This window comes from Cinclus cinclus, chromosome 3, assembly GCF_963662255.1.
Source record: "Cinclus cinclus chromosome 3, bCinCin1.1, whole genome shotgun sequence".
Taxonomy (NCBI): domain Eukaryota; kingdom Metazoa; phylum Chordata; class Aves; order Passeriformes; family Cinclidae; genus Cinclus; species Cinclus cinclus.
In genome coordinates, this window is record NC_085048.1 from 48,138,734 (window position 1) to 48,166,711 (window position 27,978).

Sequence of the window (27,978 nt, forward strand, 5' to 3'; positions counted from 1 at the left end):
CATTTCAGCTGCGGAGAGCTGCCAGTCCTTAGTTTTCATAAGCACAGAGAAAGAAATGGCTGAGTTTAGAAAACTGCTTCCCTCCATCAGTAATAACTTCAAAAAATCACTGCAATATTTCAGAAGATGGACTCCCCTAATTTTAAAATAAAACATTAATTAAACATTGCACTGACTGCTTTAAAGAAATCTCTCCAGAGTTGTGGTCAAAAAATTAGAAGTTCAAAGTCACTGCCCACAGCAATATACTCTAACCTGCCCAGTCAGCCCTTCCAATGCCAGTGCAGGAATAAGAGTGAGCTGGCACCCCAGTGCAACATCAATAGCCCAGCAATTGGTATTTGATGACAGAGCACTTTAAAAATTATACAGTCATCCTATGTGGGTGGGAATACTTTATTTCCAGCAATATTACAACACCTTCTTTGAGTCCTTTGAACACTAGTAGGTTTATACATATATTCTAGCCAAAAATACATATTACATGTAAGTTGAGATGTAAATCTTCAATTCACTGACATGGATACAAATATATTGTGTTTCAAGATTGCTCTGGAAATGTTGTCAGTGTTTATTTTCCTTCTGTGTTTTCCAGAATTTCTGGAAATTATGGGTACTTGATTCATCTAAGAAAGAGATCCCGAAGGGAAGAGCCTTTAGCATCATATATATTTCATTCTTCCCATTGGAGCCCACCTGAAAAGCCCTGCACACCCAGATTTGTTCTAGGCTGCTACCTATGGGAAGAGTGCCTCATGCATTGCTTACCTGCTTTCTAAGATGTAGTAGGTCAGTTTGCTTCCATTGTCATCAGCCTTTTCCCACTGTAGAGAGTTTTTGGAGTCTTCTGCTCTTTTAGGAACTCCTGGCTTACCGGGAACACCAGCTTAAGCCAAACAGGGGAAGAAGCAGAATCCTTAAAATGTATTTGTAGCATGACAAAGGGCCAACAGGTGCAGAGAAAAATCTCATGTGTACATTGGTGTTTAGACATAAAAAAGGAAGGAGGATCTATATTAATAATCCTCATAGAGAATGAATCCTTGGCCTTCTCTTTGTGATGGATAAATTCCAAAATTTTTACTCACAGCCTTTCACTAGTAATGAGTTCACTTGCATTATAGGTATTTTATTTCATTTCCCCTCACTCTTTCCTCTGCTCCAGTTGGAAATGAACCTCATTCCTTTCCCTCTATTACTTCTGAAGGTATGGTATCATGTTATTCATCCTTCAAAGACACAGAACTCTTGGGTCTTGGTATAAGAAAATTGCCTGCTAATTTTTGAAAATATTATGTTTAATATTCACATCCTGCAAAGAGTCTTAAAATCTTGTTATCCTGCATTAAGTGCTTACCTGTAGTTTTAAAGCTTGTTGAAGAGGAAGTGCTTTTCACTCCTGAAACATAAACTACTGTTACTCGCACGAAGTAGTTGGTCCAAGGAAGAGTTCCTGTGAGGTTGCACATGTAGACAAGATTTCCTGTACATGTAGTGCTCACAGGAGAAAACCAGTCATTTTTTGTTGGCCACTAGAGAAATAAAATATCATTATAGTCAACTTTCTTGCTCTGCTGAAAGTGTGTCACAGTTCTATTCCTGGCTAGATTAACTAATTTGCCACCTCTTAATATCGTAGTGGAAATCTGACGCAGGTGCTCTTTCCATGGGACCATGGGACTTTGTCCTCTCAGAGACCAAGGACACAAACCCTAATTTTCTTCTTTGTTTTCAGGAGACCTCCAAGTCTTGGCAGTAAAAAAAGAACAACAGATTAAGTGCCTGCTTTACACGGCCAAAAGGAGCCTTCCCCTTATATTTCTGGATCATCGTGACGTACCCATGAGTTCAGCTTGCCATGATGCAATTGAAAGGAGGTGGGTTAATGGAATTGTGATGTGACATTTATTTTAAGTCAGGGAAATGTTTGGTGTAGGTCTATCGAATCTGATTCACTACAGTAAGGAATCTCTGCATGATTCAGTTTAGGACATGACTTTTTCTCTGTCCAGTGGTTCGGGTGTTGAAGTCTGAAGTTTCCATGCATGCTGCTCTCACTGCAGTGCTTACTTCTTACTCCTTGGATCTGGTCTTCTCTCCACCATTTTCTCCTAACCTCTATCACAGGAAAATAAAATCCAGATACTAGGTGGTAGCTAATATTTGTTGCTGAAAATCCTTTTCTTGTTCAGGGCAGACATAGGATTGCAACTGCAAACCCAGTTGGGGCAGGGCAGCGAGGAAACAGGGATAGGACTGCTGAAACAGGAGACTCAGAAGGAATTCTGGTGAGGTCATGCAGGATGTCCTTTGGCACTGTGGAGTACTAAATGCTACAGCTGCACTCCTCCTTGTTCCTGGCAAATGCTGACTCCATCCTGCCCCTGCTGAGCAGCTAAGACTGACATCACCATGCCCAAATTATCCACTGAGACTCTTCATGTACATCCTGCCACCCTATCCTGCTTACCAGGACAGAATAGGTTAAATTTTCTCTGATCTGAAAAACCCACCCCAAAACTTAGGGGTATTTTTACCTTACGCAGCTCAAACCAGAAGTTGGTTTCATTGATGTGCAGGGGAGCTCTCCATTCTAGCTGGAAACTGGTATTTCTGGTGATTATGTTGATAGGTGCAGCTGGAGTCTCAAAAGTTTTTGCAATTATAGGGACACTTTCAGAAAACCAGTTCTCATCAGGATGAAAAGCAAGAACCTAGCAAGGCAATGGATGAACTGTACAATAACAGAGCAGTTGGAAAGGCATCTTTGCTTTAGCAACACCAGGTGTTTGGAAGACTAATGTTTCAAACAAGACAGTATTCAGGCAATAGAGATACAGGTATAGAAAGATTTTGCACCTCACAGCTGCAAAGTTATATACCTTCAGGCTGAAAGTTTATGCCCAGGTGTACCCTTCCCCAGAGACTCTTCTTAGTTTCTCATCTCACAATGAGAACCATCTCTTTCTAGATCTTTCTTAAATGCCACATGCTCTTACACAGACATCCAGATGTGATATCACATATTAGGCAGTGTTTTAGAACCACAGAAACACAAAGTCAAGAAATGCCTTAGCACTAAGCCACAGGCAAAGATGACCTATGTTAGGTATGCATACTTGCATACACACACATACAGATATTTAGGTATGTGTGTGTATATATATATATATATATATTCCCCATTATATTACCCAAATCATTAACAAAAGCCCAAAATCAAATTAGGACCTGGAGATCCCCTCCTGCCATCATCTGAATGTTCTCCCAACTGTGTAAATCACTCTATTTGTGATACCCAGTACATATTCTGCAGACATGTTTACTTGGTTAAGCAGGTTTACCTGCTTTCCAGATACACCATTTACTACTTTTTTTAAAGCCTTCATCTGTAAAGGGAGAAGCAGTATATTTTGCTCTTATGAATCCACACTGCACACTTTTATTTGTCCACTCTACAGAAGAGCAATCTAAAGATTTACAGGTTGAGCAAACCGGTAAAACTACTTGCAATTATACCTTGAATGAATTATTTGTTCCAGGTTGGAGCCCACTGACAGACCAGGCAAGCATCCCATTTGAAAATTCACTTTTTCTCAAAGGTGTTGCTGGAACAGGAGGCAATAAATTGACAGAGATTTGATAGCGGATGGATTCAAGAGGTCCATTTGGCTTCAGAGGTTCACTCCAAGATATGTTGATGGTGGTGTCAGACAAAACTAATGTTTTAATAGTGCCAACTGCCTCTGGTACTGAAACAGAAAGAAAAATTAACCTCTGTTTTAGAGAAGACAAGAAATGTCACCAAGGGAAGAAAAGAAGGATATAAGCATATTAATATGATTCATTCACAGGACTGAAACTCTGCACATGTAAAACTTGTCTTCTGGTCTAGTCAGTCAGCTGCAGGCAAATTCAAAGTATTTTGAAGGACTTCTAGTATCTTCTTGGCTACCCTAATACACAAGAAGACAAAAAAACCAAAAAAACTGAACAACAACAGGAAAACAGCTCCTGTCCTATACCTCTACATTTCTAGCCATGTCACTGAATTCCTGCTCCCTCTTAGCTTCCTAATCAGGGCGTCAGATGTGAGTTTAATATGTTGCTTGCTTGAATATGTAGACAAAAAAATACCTGTGCACTGTTCCATTTGGAAAGTATTTTCTTGAACAGAAACTTATGAGGGAATAAAATACAGAACTAAGCATTATTTCCCATTATTTACAATTTTTCTCAGAAATACAGAGTCTGTCTGAGCTGTGTAAGGAAGAAACTGGGTTGCTGGTCGGATGTCCATGCCAGCTGGTTACTTACTAATTGTTCTGGAAAAATCAACCCTTCCTTTGAAGTTTTAAGATCACAGACTTTGTAATGGCTTATGGCATGTCTCCACTCTGCATTATTTTTTAATTTCTTACTGAGCTGTCCAATAGGAAAAGGCAAAGGTTGACAAGTCATTATACTATTTATGTTCCCAACATATCAAAATTATGAGTCCATATGTTTTAATTCATATCTTAGTAGCAAGACTACAGATTATTTGATGAAATATACAGAAATTAGACTAGGAAAGAAGAAAAATTTCTCATTTGTCTAGCTCCACATGAAACATATGTGGAGTAAGAGTGACACTCTGTGGCAAGAACAATGCATTAATTGTCTTCCTCTTTTCTTCACTCCCTCTACCTTGTTATTTGATGGAAAGCACAAATTATTCCAAGCTTCTTTCACTTCATTAGAGAATTGAGAAAAAGGCAGAGGGAATTCACACAGCTTCAGAGGTGTTAAATAGTGTACACACTTCAAGAGGCTCTAGCAGCATCTGATTACAATTTAAACTGGCAGCTACATTCATGAAATTGAGAGCATAAGTGTCAGCACACATATACCTTCTATTTACAGCTGGCTGGAAGTTTTTCAACAAATTGTGTAAAGCTCTGAACACTGATACAAATACCTATTCAAAATACTCAGGGTTTGTAGGCTGGGGTGGGGTGAGGGTTTTTTGTTGGTTTGGTTTGCTTTTTGTCTAAGACTTGATTTTCATCCAGATTTTTCATTTTGTCCCAACTAGAGAAACCTGATCTGAGTTTCATGTTTCATTTTAACATGAGACTAAAAAATTCTGTTTGAGTGGAGCAATCCAGTTTCCCATTTCATATGCTGCCTTTATGTTTCATCACTGAAAGGGTTTAGGTTGCTGCAGGACGGCACAGTTTACCACAAAAGAAAAAAAGTTACTGTGTCAATTCTTGCCACACCCCAATAGTATTTAATGTTATTCAATCAAAGTGTCACACAAATTTTTTATTACAGATGTGGAATCCCATGCAAAGACTTGAGATCTACTGATAGAAGGCTAGAATTGTTGGGTGTTTTGGGGAGTTTTGTTTGTTTGTTTGTTTTTCTCCACAGACTGCATAAGAAGGTAGAATCACCAAGGTTAAAAGAGACCTTTCAGATCATCAAGTCCAACTGTCACCCAGCACTACCACTGTAACCCCTAAACCACACCACCCAGCACCAGGTGCCTCTGAAGCACCTCTAAGGATGGTGACTCCACCACTGCCCTGGGAAACCTATTCCAGCACCTGCCCACTCGAACAGCGTAAACATTTTTTTCTGATAAGTAATCTGAATTTCCCATCTCAGATAAAGGCCATTTCCTCCAGTCCTCTCACTGTAGGCATGGTAGAAGAGACTGGCTCACAATATTCAGTGATCCACATAGGATGGAAGGCTATTTGCTTGATGGTACAGATGCTAAAGGATCTGACTGTTAAGAGAAAAATCCCAGCAGAATTGAACTAGAGAACTTTCAAAGTATAGCATGTCTGGATTCCACAAGAACAGTGGCAATATGCCTGCACCTGTTGTTTCACTTTCATTTGAAAGCTGAAAAGTTCACCTTAAACAGAGAGTTTTTAAGGGGAAGGATGCGACTGCTCCCAGGACAAAAGACAGGGAATGATCTGTGCGTAAGAAGCCACTGGCTTCAGGTGTCCTCTCCTCTGGACAATAGTGGCAAAGAGAGGAGCTGATTATTCTATGAATGAGCCTTTAAAGAAACTGCAGAGCGCATCCCTAAGGAAAGAAAAAAGGAAATTAGGACTCCTGGCATGTACTTGTTGCCAGGTATTCCAGATAAAATATTTTCTTGGGCACAGTTGATCACTAGGGGAAAGAGACATTGAGGAAAGAAAGAAAAACACAGTGGTGGCTGTCCATACTTCAATTCCAGTTATTCCATCAACTTCTGAAACAGCCAAAACCCAAGGAGAGGTAAAAAGATGTAAGGGAAAACCTTGGGAGTCTTGCCATGGTTCCCTCACTGTATGTCACAGCAATATCCACATGCACAGCTGTGCAGCCCGCACGGCTCTGTGCCAGACACAGCCAGCACTGATGCAGCCAGGCTAAGGGAGCCAGTGCCCAAAGGCTGCTGTGCCTCTCAGTTTCACTCCCTTACCCTCTCTCAAAAAAAGAACTACTCCAACTCTGCAGGATAAGACCCAGGAAAGAAAACTAATTAAGATGGGGACAACATCATTCCCACATCCCAATGAGCTCAACACCAAGAATCCCTAGGTACCACCTCCCCAGTCCTTCAGCAAAACACAGATATGCTGTCATGTAGACTTGGCTATAGTTCTGACTCTCTCGCTTAGGAACTGACAGAGGTGCCTGATGGCTTTGCAAGTGAAGAGTTTATATGGATCAAGCTGAGAGTGGCTGGTAGCATTGACAACATGGACACAACAGAAGAGCAAGCACTATGCATACTATGGGGAATAGCTACCTCTCAAAATGGCTTTCCATGTTTTCAGCAAGGGAGTTTAGCAGAAGCACTGAGAAAGTTATATGAAGAGGAGCACAAATTTGGGTCCTCATACAGACAAGTGTGCATGTACAAAATTACACTTGCAAAAAACCAAAAAGTGCTGAGCAAGATAGTTCTGCTGGGTTGGGCTGCAACACCTGTAAAAGCATAGCATGCACCTTTAGCATGATCCTTCCTTTTCTGGAAGATGTCAAGAGCTTTAAGAAAACTTGCACAGTAGCTGCCCTACAGCTACAAAGAGATAGAGTGAAGCAGGGGATAAGTAGGAGCATCTTCCTGCCGTAACTGAGGTGTTTACAAGCACGGGAGGGATGTAGCTCAGACTGTAGTATTCTCAAAGAATAAGGACTGAAAGGGCACATCCAAATTCTTGAAAATAGCTGAAAATTAGATGTTTTCATTCAGGCCAAAAGTAAAAATGAAGTGTTGTCTTTTCAGCCTGTTTCACAACAAAACAAATCTGCATTACCCTTAGAAACAGCAATTATGGGAACGATATCAAGCCAAGGGAAAAAAATCTTAATGCTGAATGAATACATAACACAGATATTTAAACCTGCATAACCACACATACATTCAAATGCACATTATTTGAAGATGCGGCCGAAGGCAGAAGCTGCAACTGTTCAGTCACTTTTAACCATGATTTATCTTTCCTCAGGAAGGCAATAAGCCAAATCATTAAAGAATAGATCCAAATATATTGAATGAAACTTACAAATTCATCAAGGTTTTGCTTGCCAAAACCTTGAAAAGGTCTGCACAGGTTATATTTTAAGCAGACTATTTGTCTGCTTTCTGATTTACAACCCAAATTTGCATATACCTTTCTCTAACTGAGATGAGAACTCTGTTCAAAATCAGAATAAAGTATGAAACAAACCTCCATACAGAGTTGTGCCAACTGTGCCTTCTCCTGCAGGCAGTACTTCCTCATCTGAATAGAAGTTTTTCACTGCAACTTGTATGGTATAACTTGAAAATGGCTGTAGGTTCTCTAAAACAGCAATAGGACCCTGATATTCCTGTAAGTCAAAATCAGAAAATAAATATGCATTCTTAGAAAAGAGAGCCATATATCAACCTAATCATATGTCAAAGAAATGTGTGTTCAAAAAGCAATACAGTAGTGTTTTTGCATAGTAATCCACTTTAGTGTTTTAAAAAAAAAAAAAAGTTGGATTGATAATTCCAGTAATAGGTCTCCATAGAAAAGAAAGCACATACCAAAAAACGAACCAAAATGTAGGGGGATACTTGCTCAAAGGAAAGCTAAGGAATCTACCACTTACCAAATACCATAGGGAGATGGCAGTTACTGTTGGGATGTGGAAATGGAAAAACTCGTGACAGAAAGCTACAAAATGATTCATAAAATCACTAGAAGTGATATCACATTCCCTATTTATAGGTGATATCACATGCATTTCTGTGTGAAGTAGCCATACCAATGTGTTTTGCTGTGGAGCAGACAAACACTGTCTTGAGTTCCTGCAGATGTTGGTCACTTGTCTGGAAAATACCAGGTACGTTGGTGTAGGCTGGGATATGCCAGGACATTGCTGCTGTGGTGTGACAGATGGCAAGCTTAATGTGAAACTGGTGTTAGTCTTAGCAAGGATAGTAGGTTTCTCAGTGTCTGGCAAGAGTATCAGGCATCTTTTATCTAGGAAAGACATCAAAAGATAAAAAATTTAAATTATGGCTGGACTAATCCAAACTTTCATGGGATTCTACCACAGTTCATATGAGAAAGAATAACTACAAAGTATTCTTTTTGCTCTCACAAAGAGAAACAGAAGAAAATTCCACCTGGAAGTACTTTATTTGATTGGTCTCATGGACACAAAAATAGTGGCCCTCAAAGAAACTCTCATTTGTCTTTTATAAAATACAACTTTAATAAAGAATTTAGGTTCTTCTTGAAGTAGAAGATGGAAATGTAAATTGTAGTTTCTGTGTTGTCAGGGAAGTACATATTGATGAGCGCAAACTTGCCTGTTACAGGCAAGACAGTTATGCTGAATAGACACTGCCTTTCTCTAGCAATTAAATGTTATCTGCTTTTTCTTCCCAACAGCTTTTGATGTGTAAAGTAACAACAGATAATGAGAGACAAACTTGGGAGGTAGAAAAGGAGGGAGAAAACAACAGAAAACTACACTTGCAGTTACTGAAAAGCAGCAAAAGAAAATTCCTCATCACTTGATGTACTTCCAGAAACAAAATAAAAATATATTAAATGGACTTCCTGCTAAGAAGGAAGAAATTTAGACGTGTGCACAGGGAAGAAGGTAAAAGAACCAGTGCTTGCCCTTAGGCCACAACAACTGACCTCATAGTCAAGATCATTTTCCCCGAAGTGAGCAACCCTGCCATTCCTGCCAAAGTCAGGTTCATGCATATTCCTCCAAATATATTTGCAGCAGTCAATGTAAATTAGAAAATCTCCATGGGGATCTCTGGGTAGAAATAACCCATTTGGACTGAAATTTGGTTCTTCCTTTTCTGCACCGTCTAAGCCTGGGGCTCTTGCAGGAAACCCTGTCCCTGGGGAAAAGGGATTGGCACATTCTGTACCAGGGCCAAACCAGGCACCTGCATCAATGCCAAGCCCTCACAGATCTCCTGAGAACAAACATGCCCAAAGTGTTGGCAAGAATATCCTCAGCGTTGGTCAGAGCAGCTGCAGGCAGGTGTGACTGTACCAGCCACCCAAAAGAATGTGAATTTTTTAATTCCAAAGAAGTTCATCTTGTTACAATATTCATTTGTATATTTGCCAGCCTTTTTATGCAAAACTGGAGTTCAAGAAATATTTTAATATATTTATCATGCTAGTAGCTGTTCTAAACCTCTGCATTTACAATTATAATCTTTATAGGTACCATGAATCCTAATTTTATATTGAAACTAATGTTTTATTTCTTTCATTATCATTCTATAATGGCTTGTTTAAAATATTAGGAGTTCTAAGTGAAGCCTGGGTCTACTATAATGTAACCAGTAATTGTCTCTTGGGTGCTTCATTAAAAATCACTTTATTAAGCAGAGTTCTTATCTTTTTTCTTTGGAAGGACAGACTTTTTTAAGTTCTACATACTTGTGAGCACACTCAGAAATCTGTGTCATAACAGGGATCTATCAAACTCTTGCTGTAACACTGTGGAACATATTTGCTCTTTTTCTGTGCTGTAATGTGCACCACCTTTTCTAAAACTCCAGGTCTCACACAACTTCGAAAATAGGCGCAGTTTGGTATTGACAAACAGGGATAATATTCTTCATGAGCTCCCATTGTATCCAACACAAGGCCAGTCCTTATATTAATCCTTTTAAAAATGTGCAAATTGTTGAAAGAGTGTTCAAATCCATGAAATGTACTTTACATAAATACACATAGCACGATCTGCAAGCTAAATAGATGCTCTGAAAGAAATTGGTTACATTCACAAAACAACCCAAATCCCCTCTACCTGGATATGATTGTGCTGCTGAGCTGTAAGCTAAGATTTTCAGCATATGGTTTGCTCTCTTGTGAAGAAAACATCTTCTGCTTTCTTTACTTGCTAGCCAAATTTCAGCATATTCCTTTCTTTCAGCGGTCCAGTATATAAATTTCTTATCTGCAGTCAAGCTGCCAATCTTATTACCTGTAGGAAAACATTACACAAATAAGTTTTATAGCCAGCTCTGAGCAGATGATTTTACAGAAGCAGGCAGCTGCTTGTATTCGCAGTGAGTCCATATAGTTATCTTGGACATACTGTATCCTCAAAGACTGCCTCTTGAGATTTCTGATATTTTCCAGAGGGTCTCGTGAAGCTGAGACACTGTTATTCCAGTTTGCAGGTGCAGATTTGAAGGTGCTTAATTACTCATAATTATGAGAACTGCTATTCAATTAACAAACACAAGAAATAAAATACAAAAGCAAGAGATGCCTAAAGAAATTTTGCTTTTTTTCCCCAAGATGAAAACCACCATGATCTGCCATCTTTCAGGAAAAACTAAGACAGCTCCTCTGGTAACAGAGCAACTTTATCAGCATGCCTCCAGTGTTATTATCACAAGAAGTAAAACATGGATAATTTGTCATACAAGACCCTACCTGTGTAAAGTACCTTCCCCACATGATGAAGTCTACAATGCCATTTTCAGGCATAAGTTATTGTATCTTTACACTGAGATAAACTGCAATAGGTGTAGCTAATACAAACCCTAGCAAAGTAATGTATTAATGTTCTTAGTGAAATCTAGTGACAAGTAGCACTTGAGGCCATAACATTTCTTTTACATCTTACTAGAATACACGCTTGCATCAGTAAACATCTTCACACTGCTCTTTCTCCTAGTTTGTATGAACAGGGTATGCAACTGGAAACACAGAACACAAATATTTTGTCCATATTGACTGTAGAGTGTTTTATGAAAAATGTGTTTCATGAATGTTATTTTCTGAAATTAATGTTGTTTGAAGTAAGAGACAGCAAGAATCACAAACTACCTAGAAAAATAAAAAACACTCAGACCTTGAATATTTGTTATTTTGATAATTCTCCAGCAGTGGCAACCATCCACATCTGAGGCCCATATTTCATCTCTTCCTCTGACAAAAAGCAGCTGGGGATTTTTGGAGTCAGACAAATCTATACTCATAGGTCTTCCTAGCTCTGCTTCTGTGACATTACAGGTGCAGTTGTTCCTCATCTGTTTTTCGACCAATCCGTGTCCCAGGATGTGGTGCACAGTGTTGTTCAGAATATCATAATAAAACATGTGGCTGCCATTGTTCAGCTCTTCCATCCAGTACAAGCGGCTGCCAAAGAAAATGCATTACTTTCAGTAGAAAAACTTCAACCTAAATACAATCCTAGTCTGGCACAGTAACTGACTATTCTGGATAAAACGGTTTCGGTAAAAAATTTGTTGTTTTGTGCTGACTTTCATTTGCATTACTCATATAGACTAACCTACCAGTAGTTAAGCATAATTTGAAATCTTTACTCAAACACAGACATTTTTTGAAATTAGATATGTCCAAGCTCAACTAGCAGTTCCAAAGTAGTACTACATCCAAAAATTTCTGAGATTTACATAATTCCAAAACTCATCTACAATGAAAAGTTCTTTTTGGTCTTTAACAGTTCAAGTTTTAATGAAAATCATGTCTAAAATTTGCTTCAAAGAAATTATTAGCAGTATGTGCCTTACCTTAAGAAAGGATATGACAACAGAGATGATACAGTTGAATTACTTTTGCCCAGCTGCATATTTAAGGCTTTTAGAGATTTTTTCTTGAGTTCAAGATCAATAAGAAATATTTGAGTTTCATCCTGTGGTGTTTTCAGGGCAACAAAGAGATGTCTTGCAATCCAATCAACTGTGATGGCTGTGACATTGTGAAGATATGCATCTTTGAAAAACTTAGGAAAAATATAAAAAACAGGACAGAATTTTCCAATCTGTTGTCAAGACATTATGAAAATCAATTTATTTCGGAAAGAAAAATGTCTAATTGGGGAATAGAAATCAAAATACAAAGATGTGTCATGGATTGGCAATATTTTTAGACAAATCAAAATTATTGTTTCACAAATATCATTTGTTACCTTCATATACTTGAAATTAGAATGAAGTAAATTAAATTAAATGGGATACAAAATACAAATTTCTTGTATTTATTAGTATTAACTTTAAGTTAAACATCTGATAAAATATCAACAAAGCAGATGTCTGTAAAACCATCTATGATTAACAGGACAACCTTAACAATGGCATACTCTGGTCATTTTTTACTTTTTTAAAAACACAGTTGGCCATAAAATAATGGCAACAATGGTCATGTAATGATCATTTTCCTAGATTCTCTCAAGTAAGGGAGTGAACAAAGGAATACCTGAAACATTGAAGCATTCTGTACATTCAGAATAAAAAGAGAATCATCAGTGATATGGTACACTTTGTCATCATTAGCAGTATAACAGATGTCCTTTACATTAGTCTTTGCTGAAAGTTCCCATATGGTTTGACCACTGTCTATGTCAGCAAGAAACAACTTGCTGGCAGAAACAGTTATTAGAGTTGGGACAGGGAAAAGATCTGGAAGGAAAAGGGCACAGCAGAATTAACAAAAAAAACCCCATCCCAGATAATCACAGTCATTCATAAGGAAAGCAAGTATGAGATACAAGAAAATGATGGGTCTGAACTTATCATACTTGTTTGTATGCCACAGTAAATAAATAAAGTAATGAGATGCCCTCTTGTCATCACAATCAAACTACTAAGATATTTCCAGTGGTATCATGAATGCTTGCTTAACAAATTTATGCATAGTAAAACAGATTTTCTCATTTAATGGCTTTTAACAGCCAAACTAGAAATAGCCTATGATCTCTAGTGGGTCTCTAACTCTCCTAGTTAACTTTGACAGCTTGATTAGGAATATGTTATCATCTCTAGAAGTATACAGATTACAGGTGAAAACCTACTGTTCCATGCCAGCCTGGAGTTGTACAAAAACACTAATTTATCATAGTTTTGAGGAAAGGCTTGAAATTCCCAAAATTTAATCTAATGATAAGGAATGTGTCAATCTTTCAGAGGATGTAACCACTTCCTCTGTTGTGTCTGCTGTATACCACATAAAATGTTGGAGGCTATTTATCAGATTACCAAACTCTTGTACTGTCATTTTCACCAGCTATTGCACACAAACCATGAGATGGCAACTAAATCATCCCTACCTGATGAATTCCTCTCTGCCATATCAGACAAAGGTCCTGGACCTACAGAGGTGAAGGCCTGCACCTGTGGGACAGGACATTATGTTAACTAACAGCACAAATGACTGCATTTGAGAGCCTGTGGAGCTCTTAAAAAAACCCCTTTCTGCTCATCTAGGAACATAAATGTGTGCTCTATTTGACATAAGGCTGTGCTGGTCAGTTCAAAAGCTACATTCAAGTTGGGTCCGTGGCTGTGAAGAGAATTTTGAGCAGTAGTCCAGAGACTGACAATCCATGCTGTATCTAACAGTTAGAGCTCAAAGGACTCCAGGCAGCCTTTTTGTTTCCTTTCCCAGGAAAGGAAAATTAATAATTAATAAATAGGAATAATTCCTACTATTTGTTGGATGTGGCCTTCTCCCCTATTAGTATCTGGTCTATTCAGTGCTCTCATGCTTTTAACTTGTCTTTCAAGCACACATTCTGTCTGTTCCAAACCTTTTTTTTCCAATGAAAATATGACTTCTGACAAGTTTTGAGACTGGAAGTCTCTTTCAGTGGAAGCCACGAGTCCTTGCATTTCTCAAACTGCAGCTCTGTTCAAAAGGCCTGTCACTCTCCACCAGATCAGTTGTATCTGTGTCCAACTTGCAGTTTTTAGAAGTAGTTTGGGGAAACCTCTAGAAAAGTTCCTTTTGGGCTTCATCATTTAGTGAACAGCATGATACACAGAGAGGTTAAGCCAGGTATCCATGGGTGAGTCAGCAAATCAGCAGTTCTACAAGCAAAAACAACAAGATCTTGCCCCAAGCAAAAAAAAAAAAAAAATCTCCCAGGCAAGCACATCAGACTGCACAGATAACATCTACCATGTAGCATGAGACAAGCTTAGTAATTTTTCATACCTGAAACCTTACTGTGAGACTGGGAAGCACATCCTTGAGAGAAAGCTGCATCTGGATGGGTTTAACATTGCTTTCAATCCACTCCATGAAAGTGCTGCTCTGATTCAATAGCTGATAGTAAACCTTGAACTGCATTAATACTCCATTGACCCTTTCAGGTCTGTCCCACCTGAGCTCCACAAGGACTTTCCCATCACTTCCATGGAGGTTATTGCGTAACATATATATTCTAGGGTTCCTAGGGGCTGAAGGAACTGTATTTAAAAAAAAAAAAAAGATAAAATACACAAAACAAAATATTCCTGTTTAAGCACAAACCCTACCCCTTAACTAACTCTACAGAATATTATCTAAAACTTAATGGTTATTCCTTTCTGTTTTTCATTGATGTGAGGCTATTTGATTTTAACTTGCCTAGCCAAAAGAAAGATCTGTATAAACAGGAAAAAATTGCACTCCTGCAGTGAGATTGGGACATATCTATTTAACCAAGTCCTGTATGTAGCTGTGGGCCTATAAAAATTTTCACAACACAGAGCATATTCTATCCCCTCTCCTCTTCACTGCAAAATCTACTGCATCTCATAAGCTTTCTCAGTGCTTCAGTCACTCAACATTATATTTTAACTGACTTAGACATGCGTAAGACCAAAAATAAACACTGAAGCAAGAGTAAAATGTGTATAACATTTATTAAAAATCTACTAAGTGGTTAAGATATTGCATGCAGCCTTTTGTGTTCACTGTAATGAATTCAATTTCTCTTTCTTACTCATAGTTACAGGCACATGCTAGATATATTGTCCTGAATTTTCTGTTCTGAATTCAATTACTTCAATTGTCTGCATTTATGGATGCAATAGATGATTACCAAAGATACTCAGAAACATATCCCTGCAACTCTGCCTGCATCTGACTAGCTCTGAAAGCTGCTCATCCTTTGCCAGGGTTTCACTTGCTGACATTGAGCTGCTCCCAGTAGCCATTACAGGAGGAACAGGATGGAAAATTCTAGTACCTCCTTCAGGGGCTCGAAGGGATAGAGATGTCATTGGTGCCTTGCCCCAGTACGTGTATGGAGTGACAGTAAAATCAAAGAGTGCAAATGGTTCCAGCCAATCCACTCGATAGGATGGCACTGTCAGATTATGGGGGTGAAGGCATCCTTCACTCTCCAGAGACTGCAAATGAAATTAAATAGAACAAAATAAAGCAAAACTTTTTTCCTACTGAAAAGGCCTTCAGTTTTCCAAAATTCCCACACCAAACTGGTCAACTAAATCAAAATACAGCTACTCCTCCTGTGAGCAGTCATTGTTTCACCAGCTCCTGTGGCACTGCAGTGATGTGCCAGCAATCTGCACTGTGAATTTAAATTAAGCTTGCCAAATGCTCTAAAGGGGGGATGAAGGCTGCATTTCACATTCAGGCAAAGGCTGTCCTGGTTGTTATCTCAGAGGACACTTCTGTCTCTGAGTTACTGTGAGAGGCTTTCTCATTAAATTTTGATCACTGTGATCTCCTTGTCTGGCTCTTCACATCCCAGCCACTAGCCCAGAGCTACTGCTGCCTGTAGTGGTGGAGAAACTGAACAACCTGCACTCTGTTTGTAATTTAGTTTGGTTCTTGACCAATCTGTAAATGCCAGAGAAGAAACAAATCCCACTTCTTTTGTATCAGCAAGTAGACACAGTAATACATGTACATAATATGGAGGGATTGCATAAATACCCTCATTTGTAGAGCTTTTGATCCCACGCAGTAAAAGACAGTTCCCCATTCCACCTTTGTGGAGGGACTCCAAGTGATGTGAAAACTTGTGGAATTTCCTTTAATTCTAAAAGAAGACTCTGGCACTGAATCTGGAATCACTTTTGGCATAGAAGAAAAATTTCCTGTCCATAAACAGAATGATGATGATGATGATAATAATAATAATAGTAATAATAATAATCTTCTAAAGAATGTGAGGAAAAGGTAGACTATTCAAATAAAAAAATATTGACTTAAAACATTAAATACTATAAGCCAGCATTAAACAGAAACAATAAATAACAACAGCATGTATTCTTTTTATCCATACTAATCAGCTTTTATAATTGCACGTTATCCTGACATATTTATCAGGTGGTGTGTATATATACATACACACACACACATATATATATATATCTGGTGTAACCTGATATTTTTATTAATAAGTCAAATGACTAAAGAATTTCAAGAATGAAGAATTGCAGGCTGACAGTGAATACCTTTATTGAGGAGTTTACATAAAATAATGTACCTGGCAAAGGTTTAAGTGATGCTTGAACAAGGGTAAAGGCTGTAAACTCTGCTGGTTGTGAGAAGGGAATGCTAATGCTCTGATTGACTTCCTGGACTGTAATGATCTGAAGCTTATTAATCCAGAACAGACGACCACTGTAGTATTCCATTGTACTCTGAGATATTTCTGAAGTACTCCATGCTGCAAATTCTGTGATGATGGCATTACCACAACTGTGGAAACATGTATGAAATTAGGAAACTGATAGCACACGTGTAGAGGGAGCAGATTTATGCAATGTTTGATATGTTAAGTATAATTCAAGTTCTTAATACTTAAAATTCAAATTCTAAAATGTAGGAGGCAGGAAATCAAATCAAAAATTTTTCTTTAAGCTCCTTAAAGCAGAACACTTTTCAGAATATGAAACATTGCAGAAAGAACAAAAAGCCTTCATTCCTTTTATTTCATTGGAAAACTAATCTAAGATAGTTTAAGATTCTGCTGCATAGATGCAGAAAAATGAGTAGTTTGAAAAATCATCCCACCTTCTCTCAGCAATTCCACTGAAATAGTGAAGTCTACTTCAGAGCATGAGATTCATTCTACATCACAACATCAGGAACCCAGATTTATTTGACCCTGCTAGTTTCCTTCTGTTATTTATTAAGATCTATTAACATTTTTATTTTCTGGGATCACTGGTGATTTAAACTTACAGGCCTTTTTAGGTCCCAATTCATCTTGGTAAGAGATAAAATATGTTGTAGGAAGCATAATTTTGCCATCTCAAAAATGTCTTTGAGCATGCCATCTAAAACAAATTTGGAAAAGCTTTGACACACCATGAGGTCCATTAGGATGGATCACTTCTAATCTCTGTACTCTGACATGCCAGGGACAATGATTTATGGCTGCCAATTGGTTCATAATGGAGCTGCATGTTCCAGCTAAAACTAATCAACATATTTTGATCCTTTAAGTGTTTACTATTAATCATAGCAAGTCTAAAATCAGTCAGAAAATTAATCTGATTCCCCACAAAGCCAGCCTGCAACATTATGGGCACATGTAAATACAGATGTTGCTCAATTAAGTTTAAGCAGTTTAATCCGATGCTTGAAAAAAAAAAAAATAAATAATCGCATTCTCCACATGGAAGGGAGCAAAAACAGTTTCACAAACTACTATGGATTATGCACCTTGCACTTAGAGAACAAACCACCATTTTTCTCAAGGTTTTAGTCAATAATCAAGCTAATCCATAAATATTTATGAATCAGTTATGCTTTGACTTATTAAACTTTGCCCTTCTGGAGTAATGCGGCCCTTTCACATTCAGGATGATCAAGAGGAAAGCCTGCTCAGTACTGTTTGCTCAGGTGAGAAAGTGGTGTCACTTCAAGTCCTGAGATTCATGAGATGAGCAAGTTACAGAGCTCCAGGCATTTGGAAACTGTCAAGTGTTACAAATCCCAAGATAAAATAGACAATAAACAGCAATTATTTCCTAAAGCTAAATCTAAAAATTGATGAGCATGATCTCAGTTCAGTTGAGGTTCCATACCATGTTTCTCTCACTGTAAAACTGTGTTACCAACCATCACAACATGTAGTTTGCCAGCAGCTAACTATGATCATTAGCTCTTCTTTTTGCCTATTGTTAAATTAGTAAAGTGTGCCCAGCACTGGACAACTTTTTTTTCTTACAGAGTGTGACAAAAACTAGAAAACAGAGACTTTCTTATCTCTGCTATGCATTTACTTACCCTTCTTTGCAGAGAGAAGCTCTGTATAGGTTTAGGCACAGACTATCTTGCACAAGCCAGTAAAGAAAGCCATAGGTGAGATCCAAAGTTACACCAACCACCTAAGTAAAAGCAGTCCAAATAGCAATTTGAAAACATCTTCACTTCTGAGGTAAGAACCCTTAGACATAACAGTTGTCTAGACAACATCATGAGGAGCTCTTTATTGGCAGAAATACCATTACTACCATAAATGTTTACTTTAACACAAAAAGAGATAGCACTAGAAAGAAATGAGGTCCTTGGTAGACACCTATTTACAGCAGCTGGTGATTTTCTAGATAACATTTTTTTAACACCCATCACAGTGTTCATCCCTGGAGTATCTGAGTACCTCAGATATGATGGCAATAGCATATCAAGAGCTTAGTGGAACTGCCTATCAAAATCTACGAGAATATGTCTGGTATTTTAACATGTTTTGTCTGTAACAGGTGGGTGACATCCAGTCTGAAAAAAATATTGAAAACCAAATTGAAAGTATTGAAATCTTTTGAAAAAAGTATTTCATGTCTTTTGTCTTTGTTTTCCAGCTTTGATTTTATACATAAACAGTTAAAATGTTGCATTACTTATGGAAAACAGATGAACAATTTTATTTCATTTTTTGATTAACCAGGAAATTTGAATATTTAATTTTTTATAAACAATTTATTATTAAATAAAGGGGAAAATGAAATTAAACAATCTTCCTGTTAATTTCTTCAATGTTTCATCTTCCTTTAAGGGAGGTGAAAGATTTGTTGTTTCTCTTTAATAGAATCTAATTCAAAATAGAGTTTTCTTGTTTCTACAGTAAACAACAGATTCAATACCATATGCAACAGTAATAAAAATCAGACATTAATAATCTGTTCTGTGAATAAAAAGTAATTTACTTCCATAAGTTAGTCTGCTAAATGTTATCAAGTTTAATCTATTTTATATCATTAGCACAGCTTACAAGTGTTTGGGGCCTCTCTGAACATGTTTTCCAGCAGCTCTCAAACTTCTCATGCAAACACCGATCATAACTATTCTTTTATAAGCTTAAATTTCCATTATGTATGTAAGTGGAACAGCCTTTTTTTTTCCTAACTCTTCATTAATAAACTGCAGAAGATGATGACAGGAAAGCAAATGCTATATCACTTAGTTGTCTGTTGCTCCTTATGTAATCACATTCTTGACATATTTCTGTTGACATTGTATGTCAGAAAATCAAGGTTTGAATGATTGCTCCTGTAGGTTGTCCTGTTAAAAATACCTCACAGCGTGTATGTGCCCAAGTGCATATTTAGTCAGTCGTGCTATATTTTATACCATTTACCTATTCTCCCTCCCATGCTCAACACCAAAAGACATCTTCCTAAATATATGTTGCCTTTTTGAACATTTGGGTCCTTCTTCCTTGCCCCATTTTTTTTGATGCAGCTATTAGATTTTGCTATAGATGTGTCCATCTTCTTTATCCTGGTCCCTGTATCATCATTATTAAAAGGTAAATTAATATTTGTACTATTAATTTTCAGGAGTTCAGCAGTAGTTTAACACTTCCCTTCTGTTACACTTCAAAAACAGGCAAACATTTCCCAGTTCATGAGAGGTATTAGTCTCTGGGCACGGCATGTATTTGTGATGGTGCAATGTAATTGAACATCAAGACATGCAGGATGAACTCAGCTATTTGAAATACACTTTGACTAGAAATATTGAAACCACACATAAAGGGTTCTGGCCCCACTTCCGTATAATGCACTTTGCTGCTCCCCTATAAATTACTTTTTTTCTAGTCATATTGTATAGTGTAAACAACTTACTAAGTGCTATGGAAATTCTATGCCAGGACCTAAGATGGAATAAATCAGAGTAGCTCTGCTAAAATCAATCAGGATCTGTCTATACACACCAGCTGATCTAAACAACTGATCAGAAAATAAAGTAATTGCCATAAAAGAATTTGGTTCCTGCTAAGGAAATTTGACTTTCAGAGCTCTGCCTTTGTATTTGTTTAGGAAACCTGCCATTTTCACAGTAGTCTCCTCTATTCCTATTCCTAGCATTCAGATTTCAAGCTAAAAGGAGGAACAGCTACAAAATGCTGAAGATTCAGCAGAACAGCAATTCTTTATTAGAAAAACAGATGGTGAGTACCAGTAAGAGTCACTTATGTGGAGAACATGCTTTAACTGTTGGATAGCAGCAATTAATTGTTACGTCTGTGTTTTAATACTGAGGTAAGACATGCTCTTTTGAGGTAAATGACTTCATTGTGCAAGGCAGATAAATATTAGTGCCTCTGCAGACCTATATTTGTCTCTTGATATTGAGACAATAACAACCAACTCAATTTCACCATTAAAGAATGTTATGCTGTCCTCTTTTTCTGATATTTTTATTCTGAGTTTTATTTTGATAAAGAAACACCTGTCAGCTATAACTGGTCACTTCTCAATCTAGACATTTTTATTTGGCTTTTTGCCTGTGTGCATCACAGCAGGAGGCTGAGTTCAGGAAGTCAGTGCATAGATTAGGGCAGCAGAGAAGCAGGAGATGAGATGTTTGTTTGTAGGAGGTGTGAATAAGTGAATGGTTGAAGGCTGGTATCACTGACAAAGAGAAAGGTGCAGAAAAAAAAAAAAAAAAGACAGGACCAGACAAGCAGTCTTACTGCTGCCAAGGTTCTTGAAAGCAAGAACATGAAATCTGAGGTTAGCTTGAGGCGATCCAGAAAGTAGTGAATCAAAAGACAAGGGCAAGGAAATTGAGGTTTGGCACTTAGAATAAACTGGAACTTGTCAGTCCTTTGCCACAGATCATCCAGAAGATATGTGCTAAGTCCAAGTGTGCCACTGAGCTTGGATAACAATTATCTTTCCATGGAAACAGTCCACATCAGCCAGCTTCCACAGAGAGGTAGGGAGGCTAGTACTGGAAGATAGGTTTGTCCTTTGCAGCACAGACTTTTCTCTCACATACAAAAGCTTTACAATTCTTCTGTATGAAGGATTAGAAGTATAGTTTATGGCACACCAGAACCTGCCTTCCTTCTTCCCAAGCCCTCATGAAAGTAAAAGACCCATGAGATTAGCTGGCCCTTCAGAATATTAATTCCCTTTCATGGGCTAAACTAGGCCTGGGTTTTTTTCTTATAATCAGAGAAACACCAAATTCTTTTCTTTCAGGAAAGGAAAGTGAAATGTTATGGGCAATGATACAAAGCTAACCAAGAGAGATAGATCTCTAAAGTTGGAAAAGCTCTTTAATAGACAACCTGGCTCCAGGTAAAATGGGAGTACAATTTGTATGACAGATGGGATAAAAACAAAGGCTTCTTTAGCAAGGGCTGTGTTTTAAAGTAAGCAATAATTTACCTGTGCTGACCTGTTCTGTCACAGTCAAAGTGTGCCTTGCTCCAGCACTCAGGGCCACCCTGCCCAGGCTGTGCAGCATGCAGCTCTTGTTAGAGAGAGAACCCAGATGCTAAAGGCAGTCAGGGGAAGGGAAGGGAAGGGAAGGGAAGGGAAGGGAAGGGAAGGGAAGGGAAGGGAAGGGAAGGGAAGGGAAGGGAAGGGAAGGGAAGGGAAGGGAAGGGAAGGGAAGGGAAGGGAAGGGAAGGGAAGGGAAGGGAAGGGAAGGGAAGGGAAGGGAAGGGAAGGGAAGGGAAGGGAAGGGAAGGGAAGGGAAGGGAAGTCCTGGCAATCCTCTGGGTGTTGAACTTGCTGTTCCTGCCACCACATGGGGGACAGAATCAGGCAAGATGGGGACTGTCAGAACCAGAGGACACACTTTCAAGCTGCACCAAGGGAGATATAGGTTGGATATTAGGAAGAAATTTTTCATAGAAATAATAATAATAAAGTATTGGAGTGTTTTGCCTGGGGAGGTGGTGGCATCACCATTCCTGGATGTATTTAAAAAAAGACTGGATGTAGCACTTTGTGCCATAGAGCAGTTGAGGTGTTAGGGCATGGGTTGGACTTGATAATCTTGGAGGTCTCCTCTAACTTAGTTATTCTGTAATTCTGGATCAGAGGCAAATATGGAACCCTCATCAACACTGTGGAGGCAGCAGCAGCAGCAATCTGGGCCAGGCTGCAGCAGGGACAGATGCCATTCCCCCTCTCTCATCACCACAGATAAAGCCTGTTTCTCTAATAGCACCTCTGCAACTTGAAATGCAACCCTGGTATCCCTGCCAAGCGCTAAACCTCAAAACTGGCCCTGTCAGGTCCTGCAAGCTGGGGAGCATCATAAAAGAGGCAGGATGCTATGAATCTCTGGTTCCATATTTTGATGTGAAAGCCACAAGTGACCATTAGACTTAAATCATTTGGAAAAGAAAAGAACCTTTCACATGTCGGAAGGAGCAGTATTACAACCACAATTTTGACAGCTATGAACACTGAGTATATTCAAGAGATTTAAATACTAAAACACACACCACCCCTCCACCCCATCTCTCACAAAAAGAAAGAAAAGTAAAAAAATCAGTCACCTGTTTACCAGAAAACTGTAGCTGCTCTTGTAACATGAGATACTCCTCTCCATTCAATCTTGTGCTCTCCACTGAATACATCGTGGCCCAGTACAAATAGCCGTTTACTGAATCCACAACTAGATCCTTCACTGGGAACATAACATGAGCTACAACATCTATATGGCCTCCCCACAGTGATTTTCTGTAGATCTAGGGACAAAAGAATTGACTTTAGTATCACATCTAAATCACCAGCTATGATCAGCTGAGTGCACATTAGTGACTTTTCCACAGCTGTTTATCAAAAGACTGTGCAAGCCTTCAGCTTTCAAAGCCTAAACCTTTTGCATTCAAAGTAAAAGGATGAAGAATGCAAAATTATTAGTTCATTTTTGCCAGCAAGCAACAAAAGAAAAAAGCTGAAATAGCTTTTCCCTTTGCTTTCCCAGTTTTGGCAGCCTTCTGTCTGACAGAATTTCTCACCCACTTCATATTCACTATTCACAAGTGTAAATGAGGGTGCAAGGCAGTGTGAAATCTGGCCTCCTAGCTCCAGTTTTTAAAACAGCTTCTGACATTGCACTTAGGAGAAATGAAAGGCATAATTTGACAGCACTGCATAAATTAGCACTACAATTTTGAAGTCAGATACCTTTTAAATAATTCACATGTCAGTGTTCCTGATATGAGAGTGCACAAAGTGCAATTGTAATTATTTCTTAAATGCAGTGATCTGCCAAATGTCACAGAGCAGAGGTCAATCTTGAAAATCTCTGTGTAAACAAATAGTGCCAAATTTGATTAAAATAAAGTCCATCTACTTCTTGGCTGAGATCAACAGGGCAGCCTCTATTTTCACTATCTTCCTTTATTTTTACAAGGTTGAATCCAACAAAACTGTTGATTGCATATTTGATTTTCCTGTTTTGCACCTGGTGAATTCAGTATCCTGCACTAGTGAGTGTTAGTAAATATTTTTCCCAAAAATTTTGTATAACTGTGGAAAATCACTTGAGGAAAGAAAGGCCTCCTTGTTCTACACTGTAATAGCAAAGGACCAAATGTATCTTGCAAGATGTAGGGATCATTTTCCCAAGTACTGACTTACAGTCTTTATTGTTGACTTAAGGAATATTTTCTTTTAAGAAATGCATCTATACCTACCGTATTTGCTTTGCCAGCCCAATACAAGCACTGACCCAACCAATCAAAGGCCAACATCCTTGCATTTCTGACATCAGATACGTAAGTGCTCTCAGTGGTACCTTTTCTTTTGTTCAATGTCCAGGTGTGAACTTCCCCCATGGAATTAATCCAATAAAGAGTGTTATTATACCAATCGAGGTCTTGAAGAATAAAGGAAGATGTTAAGCATTAGACAAACATGTAAATTAAAAAATAAACCATTGTTTTAAAGAATAAGAAACAGGCACTTCAGCTTTATAAAAATCAATACAAATGCACAGTTAGGCTTAGCTAATGTGAAGGTAGATGCTTCTTTATAGGAAATAATGTACATGTATTGTACATATTACAATATGCCCTGATTACTGTAAATGTATGATGTATGCTGGAGACTGGATGCTGGAGACTGAACTATTTAGTTCAGAGGGTTGATTTTAGCGCTGCTGTACCTGTGGTGCTGTGGTGATGTCAGAAGTGTTTCATTAAGGATTAATTTGACTCATAGAATAGAAGAAAGGGGATGAACTCAAAGGGTTGACCAGTGAAGCTGTTGTACTGCACTGCAGGACAGTCAGGTCTAGAGAACTCTTGTCTTTCAGTGCTGTTGGTGAAATTAATGGAGAGATAACAAATGCCAAAAAGCCTGTAAAATCAGCATACAATTTGTTTAGTAGGTACCTAAAATGTTTCTTATATGAGGATAGAGGAGTTCTCCTGGACTGTAGCTATCCAATCGCTGTTTCCAGAGACCTTCAGGCCCTACAGCCAATATATATGGTTCTTCTTCAGCTGCAAAGGAAGAAAACTGCAGTTGTGCACACCAACAAGCAATTTACGTATTTGTATATCAATAGCAGCAGTGCCTGGTTCTGGAAAGTTACAGAAGCACCTTTAAAACTGCCCCTGCCCTAAGGAACAAAGGACAAAGAAGAAATGCATGAAAATATCATAATTTGAGAAACTCAGGGATTTAGGGCAGGTTCAAATCCAGAACAATAAGGCAATTTGGAATCCTGTTAGATGCTGAAAAAACACTGTGGGTTTGGACCTGTCCTTACCAAAGTCAGGTAAAAGTTACCCTTAAGCCAGTACACCACCTTAAACTGGAAGCTATTTTCCCCTCAGACATAGGTTAATTTGGGTGAAATAGGTTTCAAAAAACATTCCAAAGACATGGAAATCTCAGACATTTTGCAGACATCCATTTCCCCTGATTACCTATGCTCAAACCAAGGATTGGAAGGATTTGGTGAGCTGCAGTTCTCTGTGAATTGTCATTAACCCTCAAGGTACTCCACAAACCACTTAATCATACAAAGTTCTTCACAGAGCAATGGAAAGTGATAACACCTCTTTTACCACTTATTACCATTATTACCAAATAATGTTTTTGATGGAATATTTGCTTAAGGAAATATTTAGGTAAGTACCAACATTAATGCATAAATAATATTTGATATCATTATTCTAGTTTGAGAATCTTACTACTTTAACTTAATGCAAATTTACTTATCCATTATTATTTAATATTTCTTAGAAAAACCTTCTTTGTGCCCCCTATTTTTCAGTCTTTGCCCAAAGTGTGTGCCTCACTAGGTGGAAAGATTTACACAGACTTTGTTCTTCATTTTTCCTGTGACAAAGCAATTCTCACCTTCTTGTAAAGTTGTACCTCTGAATGACTCTGACCATGGCCCTGCACTGGCAGGAGACACAGCTCTGACTGACACCTTGTAGGCTGTGAAGCTGGCCAGCCCCTTCACTGTAAGTCTCGTGTTACTAATATTTGAGACAACCCATTCCTCCTCAAATGGGAGCTCAGGTGACACTTTCACATCATAGGTCCACTTCTGCCAAGCAGATAAACCTGTGCAAAGCAAATAATTGTGTTATTACAGCATATATGGTATATAACTGGTGATACACATCCTTTAAGAAAGATGTATATTGGAGACTCCTTTCAAAAATGCCAGTGTCAGTGGAATTAAAAAAGGGATATATTAAAAATTTACACCTTTCCTCTCTGGCCCCATGCTTCAATCCTCCATGAAGAATAAAATTAGAATAAAAATTTTCCCTGGCCAGGTAATTTTCTGCTATTCAAAGACATATGCACAGAGAGTAGAAACCATAGCACAGTCACTCATCAAAAGTCATTACATCTCTGCCATGCATTTTCTGTGTGATACCAGTACCCAACATTACTGCTACTCCATAACATAGTTATGATCAAGTTTTGCTTAAAATCCTTTCAGGGGACATATGAGTTGCCAACCCAAACTTCTGTTAATTTAGACAGACAATTTAGCTATTCTACTGGCAAATTATGGGCTAATTTTTTTGAACAGAGGTAATGCCATAACTTCCATCAGGATCTGCTACTGAAATCCCTAAAGCCCAAGAAAAGGTGAAACAGAAAATTACTCCTCTGGAAAGAAAAGAAGGGGACCTTCAGAAGAACCAGCTGAACTTACTGGTTCCAATGGTGCGTTCAGGTGGTCTCCAGCTGATCACGGCTTGGTCCAACCCAAACAGAGCCGTGACAAGAAGAGGAGCAGTTGGTAAAGGAAAAGGCTGAGTTGATGGCCCATAGAAAACCAAGTTGCCAATGCCAAAGTACTCTGGATGCATCAAATTGCAGTCCACAATGTACTCATTGAAGCTAGAACTTCCTGCTGGAGTGACCTCCTCCTGGAAAACTGCAGAGCCATCTGTGACTGTAAACATGTCATCCTCATAAACGAAGCTCTCCATGTCATTAAATGGCATGTGTGATCGCAGTGTGTGAAACTCTGAACCATCAAGAAAACCTGACACAAAGGCCTGTTCTGTTTTGTTGAAGAAAATTAGTCTCTTATACTGGAAGTGGATTGTGAAGGTTCTCAGAGCACTGGATCTCACCACTGGTGAAGCTGCGGAGGCAGGGCCAGGAAAGAGTGGAAGGTTTGCTCTGTATATGCCATCCTCCAGGAGACAGAAAATATAACTGCCCATAGAGTAAAATAAACCCAAATAACTACAGTGCAAGAAGTCTGTAGATGAGCCACAAATATTTTAGCAGATAAGACAGGTGCCTGTCTTTATGCACAACAGAAAAATGCTTTTGAGTCTATTAGTATATATATGCTGGGGAAGTAGACACATCAGTTTTTATCTTCTGGGAATTTGCATAGCAGATTATTGGAGAATATTCTTCTATAATACCTTAAATGTTAAGCATGAGCATTTAAAATTCAAAGAGCTTCATATTCATAAAAGCATGAAGTTTCTGAAACTGAAATTTTTGTATGGGAAAAGCTTTATCTCTTCTGCTAATGTCCTAAGGAAGAAAATTCAGGAAACAATGCTGCATGGCACATTTCTGGTTGCAATTGTTTTGTGATGTGTTATTTGTTGCAAATTGTACTTTTGTTTTGTTAACCTAAGTGCCTGAAACAGGAACCTAGATGACTAATGAAGTGGAGAAAATTAAAGAGGAGTGTCATAGCACCTTTGGCACCAAGTGCTCAAAGGAGTTCACTTACCCATTATAGGGATCAGCTATAACCTTCCTAGGGGATGTCATGGAAAGAGGAGTGATGTCTTCAGCTACTGTGCAGTTCTCTAAGTGGCAGACGTGTATCTGGGGAATGAGAAGAAAAATGGGTGATGCACTCATAGGGTGTTTGCTAATGAGCAGACAAGCTGACCTGAGATTCCTTCAGGGGACCAAGAGAGTCAAACACCTCTCTCACAGTCCTAGGTCCTTCTGGGCTCCTGAGTGTTCTGTCAGCCAAG

At 38.4% G+C, this 27,978-nt stretch overlaps 1 protein-coding gene across 1 annotated transcript in view; it reads right to left on the reverse strand.

The window, feature by feature from the left end:
• Positions 1-27,978, reverse strand: part of ROS1 (ROS proto-oncogene 1, receptor tyrosine kinase) — a 68,469-nt gene that overhangs the window by 25,195 nt on the left and 15,296 nt on the right. The window contains exons 12-33 of the mRNA XM_062488973.1: positions 27,726-27,823; positions 26,676-27,187; positions 25,856-26,068; positions 24,880-24,990; positions 24,181-24,362; positions 23,035-23,226; positions 18,519-18,619; positions 16,768-16,982; positions 16,212-16,375; positions 15,499-15,661; positions 14,481-14,734; positions 13,594-13,657; positions 12,744-12,946; positions 12,059-12,270; positions 11,377-11,663; positions 10,321-10,497; positions 8,293-8,510; positions 7,728-7,869; positions 3,520-3,752; positions 2,538-2,714; positions 1,358-1,532; positions 769-886 (exon numbers count right to left, since the gene is read on the reverse strand). Of these exons, the coding sequence (XP_062344957.1) occupies positions 769-886; positions 1,358-1,532; positions 2,538-2,714; positions 3,520-3,752; positions 7,728-7,869; positions 8,293-8,510; positions 10,321-10,497; positions 11,377-11,663; positions 12,059-12,270; positions 12,744-12,946; positions 13,594-13,657; positions 14,481-14,734; positions 15,499-15,661; positions 16,212-16,375; positions 16,768-16,982; positions 18,519-18,619; positions 23,035-23,226; positions 24,181-24,362; positions 24,880-24,990; positions 25,856-26,068; positions 26,676-27,187; positions 27,726-27,823 (4,211 nt within the window). The remainder of the gene's footprint in view (positions 1-768; positions 887-1,357; positions 1,533-2,537; positions 2,715-3,519; positions 3,753-7,727; positions 7,870-8,292; positions 8,511-10,320; positions 10,498-11,376; positions 11,664-12,058; positions 12,271-12,743; positions 12,947-13,593; positions 13,658-14,480; positions 14,735-15,498; positions 15,662-16,211; positions 16,376-16,767; positions 16,983-18,518; positions 18,620-23,034; positions 23,227-24,180; positions 24,363-24,879; positions 24,991-25,855; positions 26,069-26,675; positions 27,188-27,725; positions 27,824-27,978) is intronic.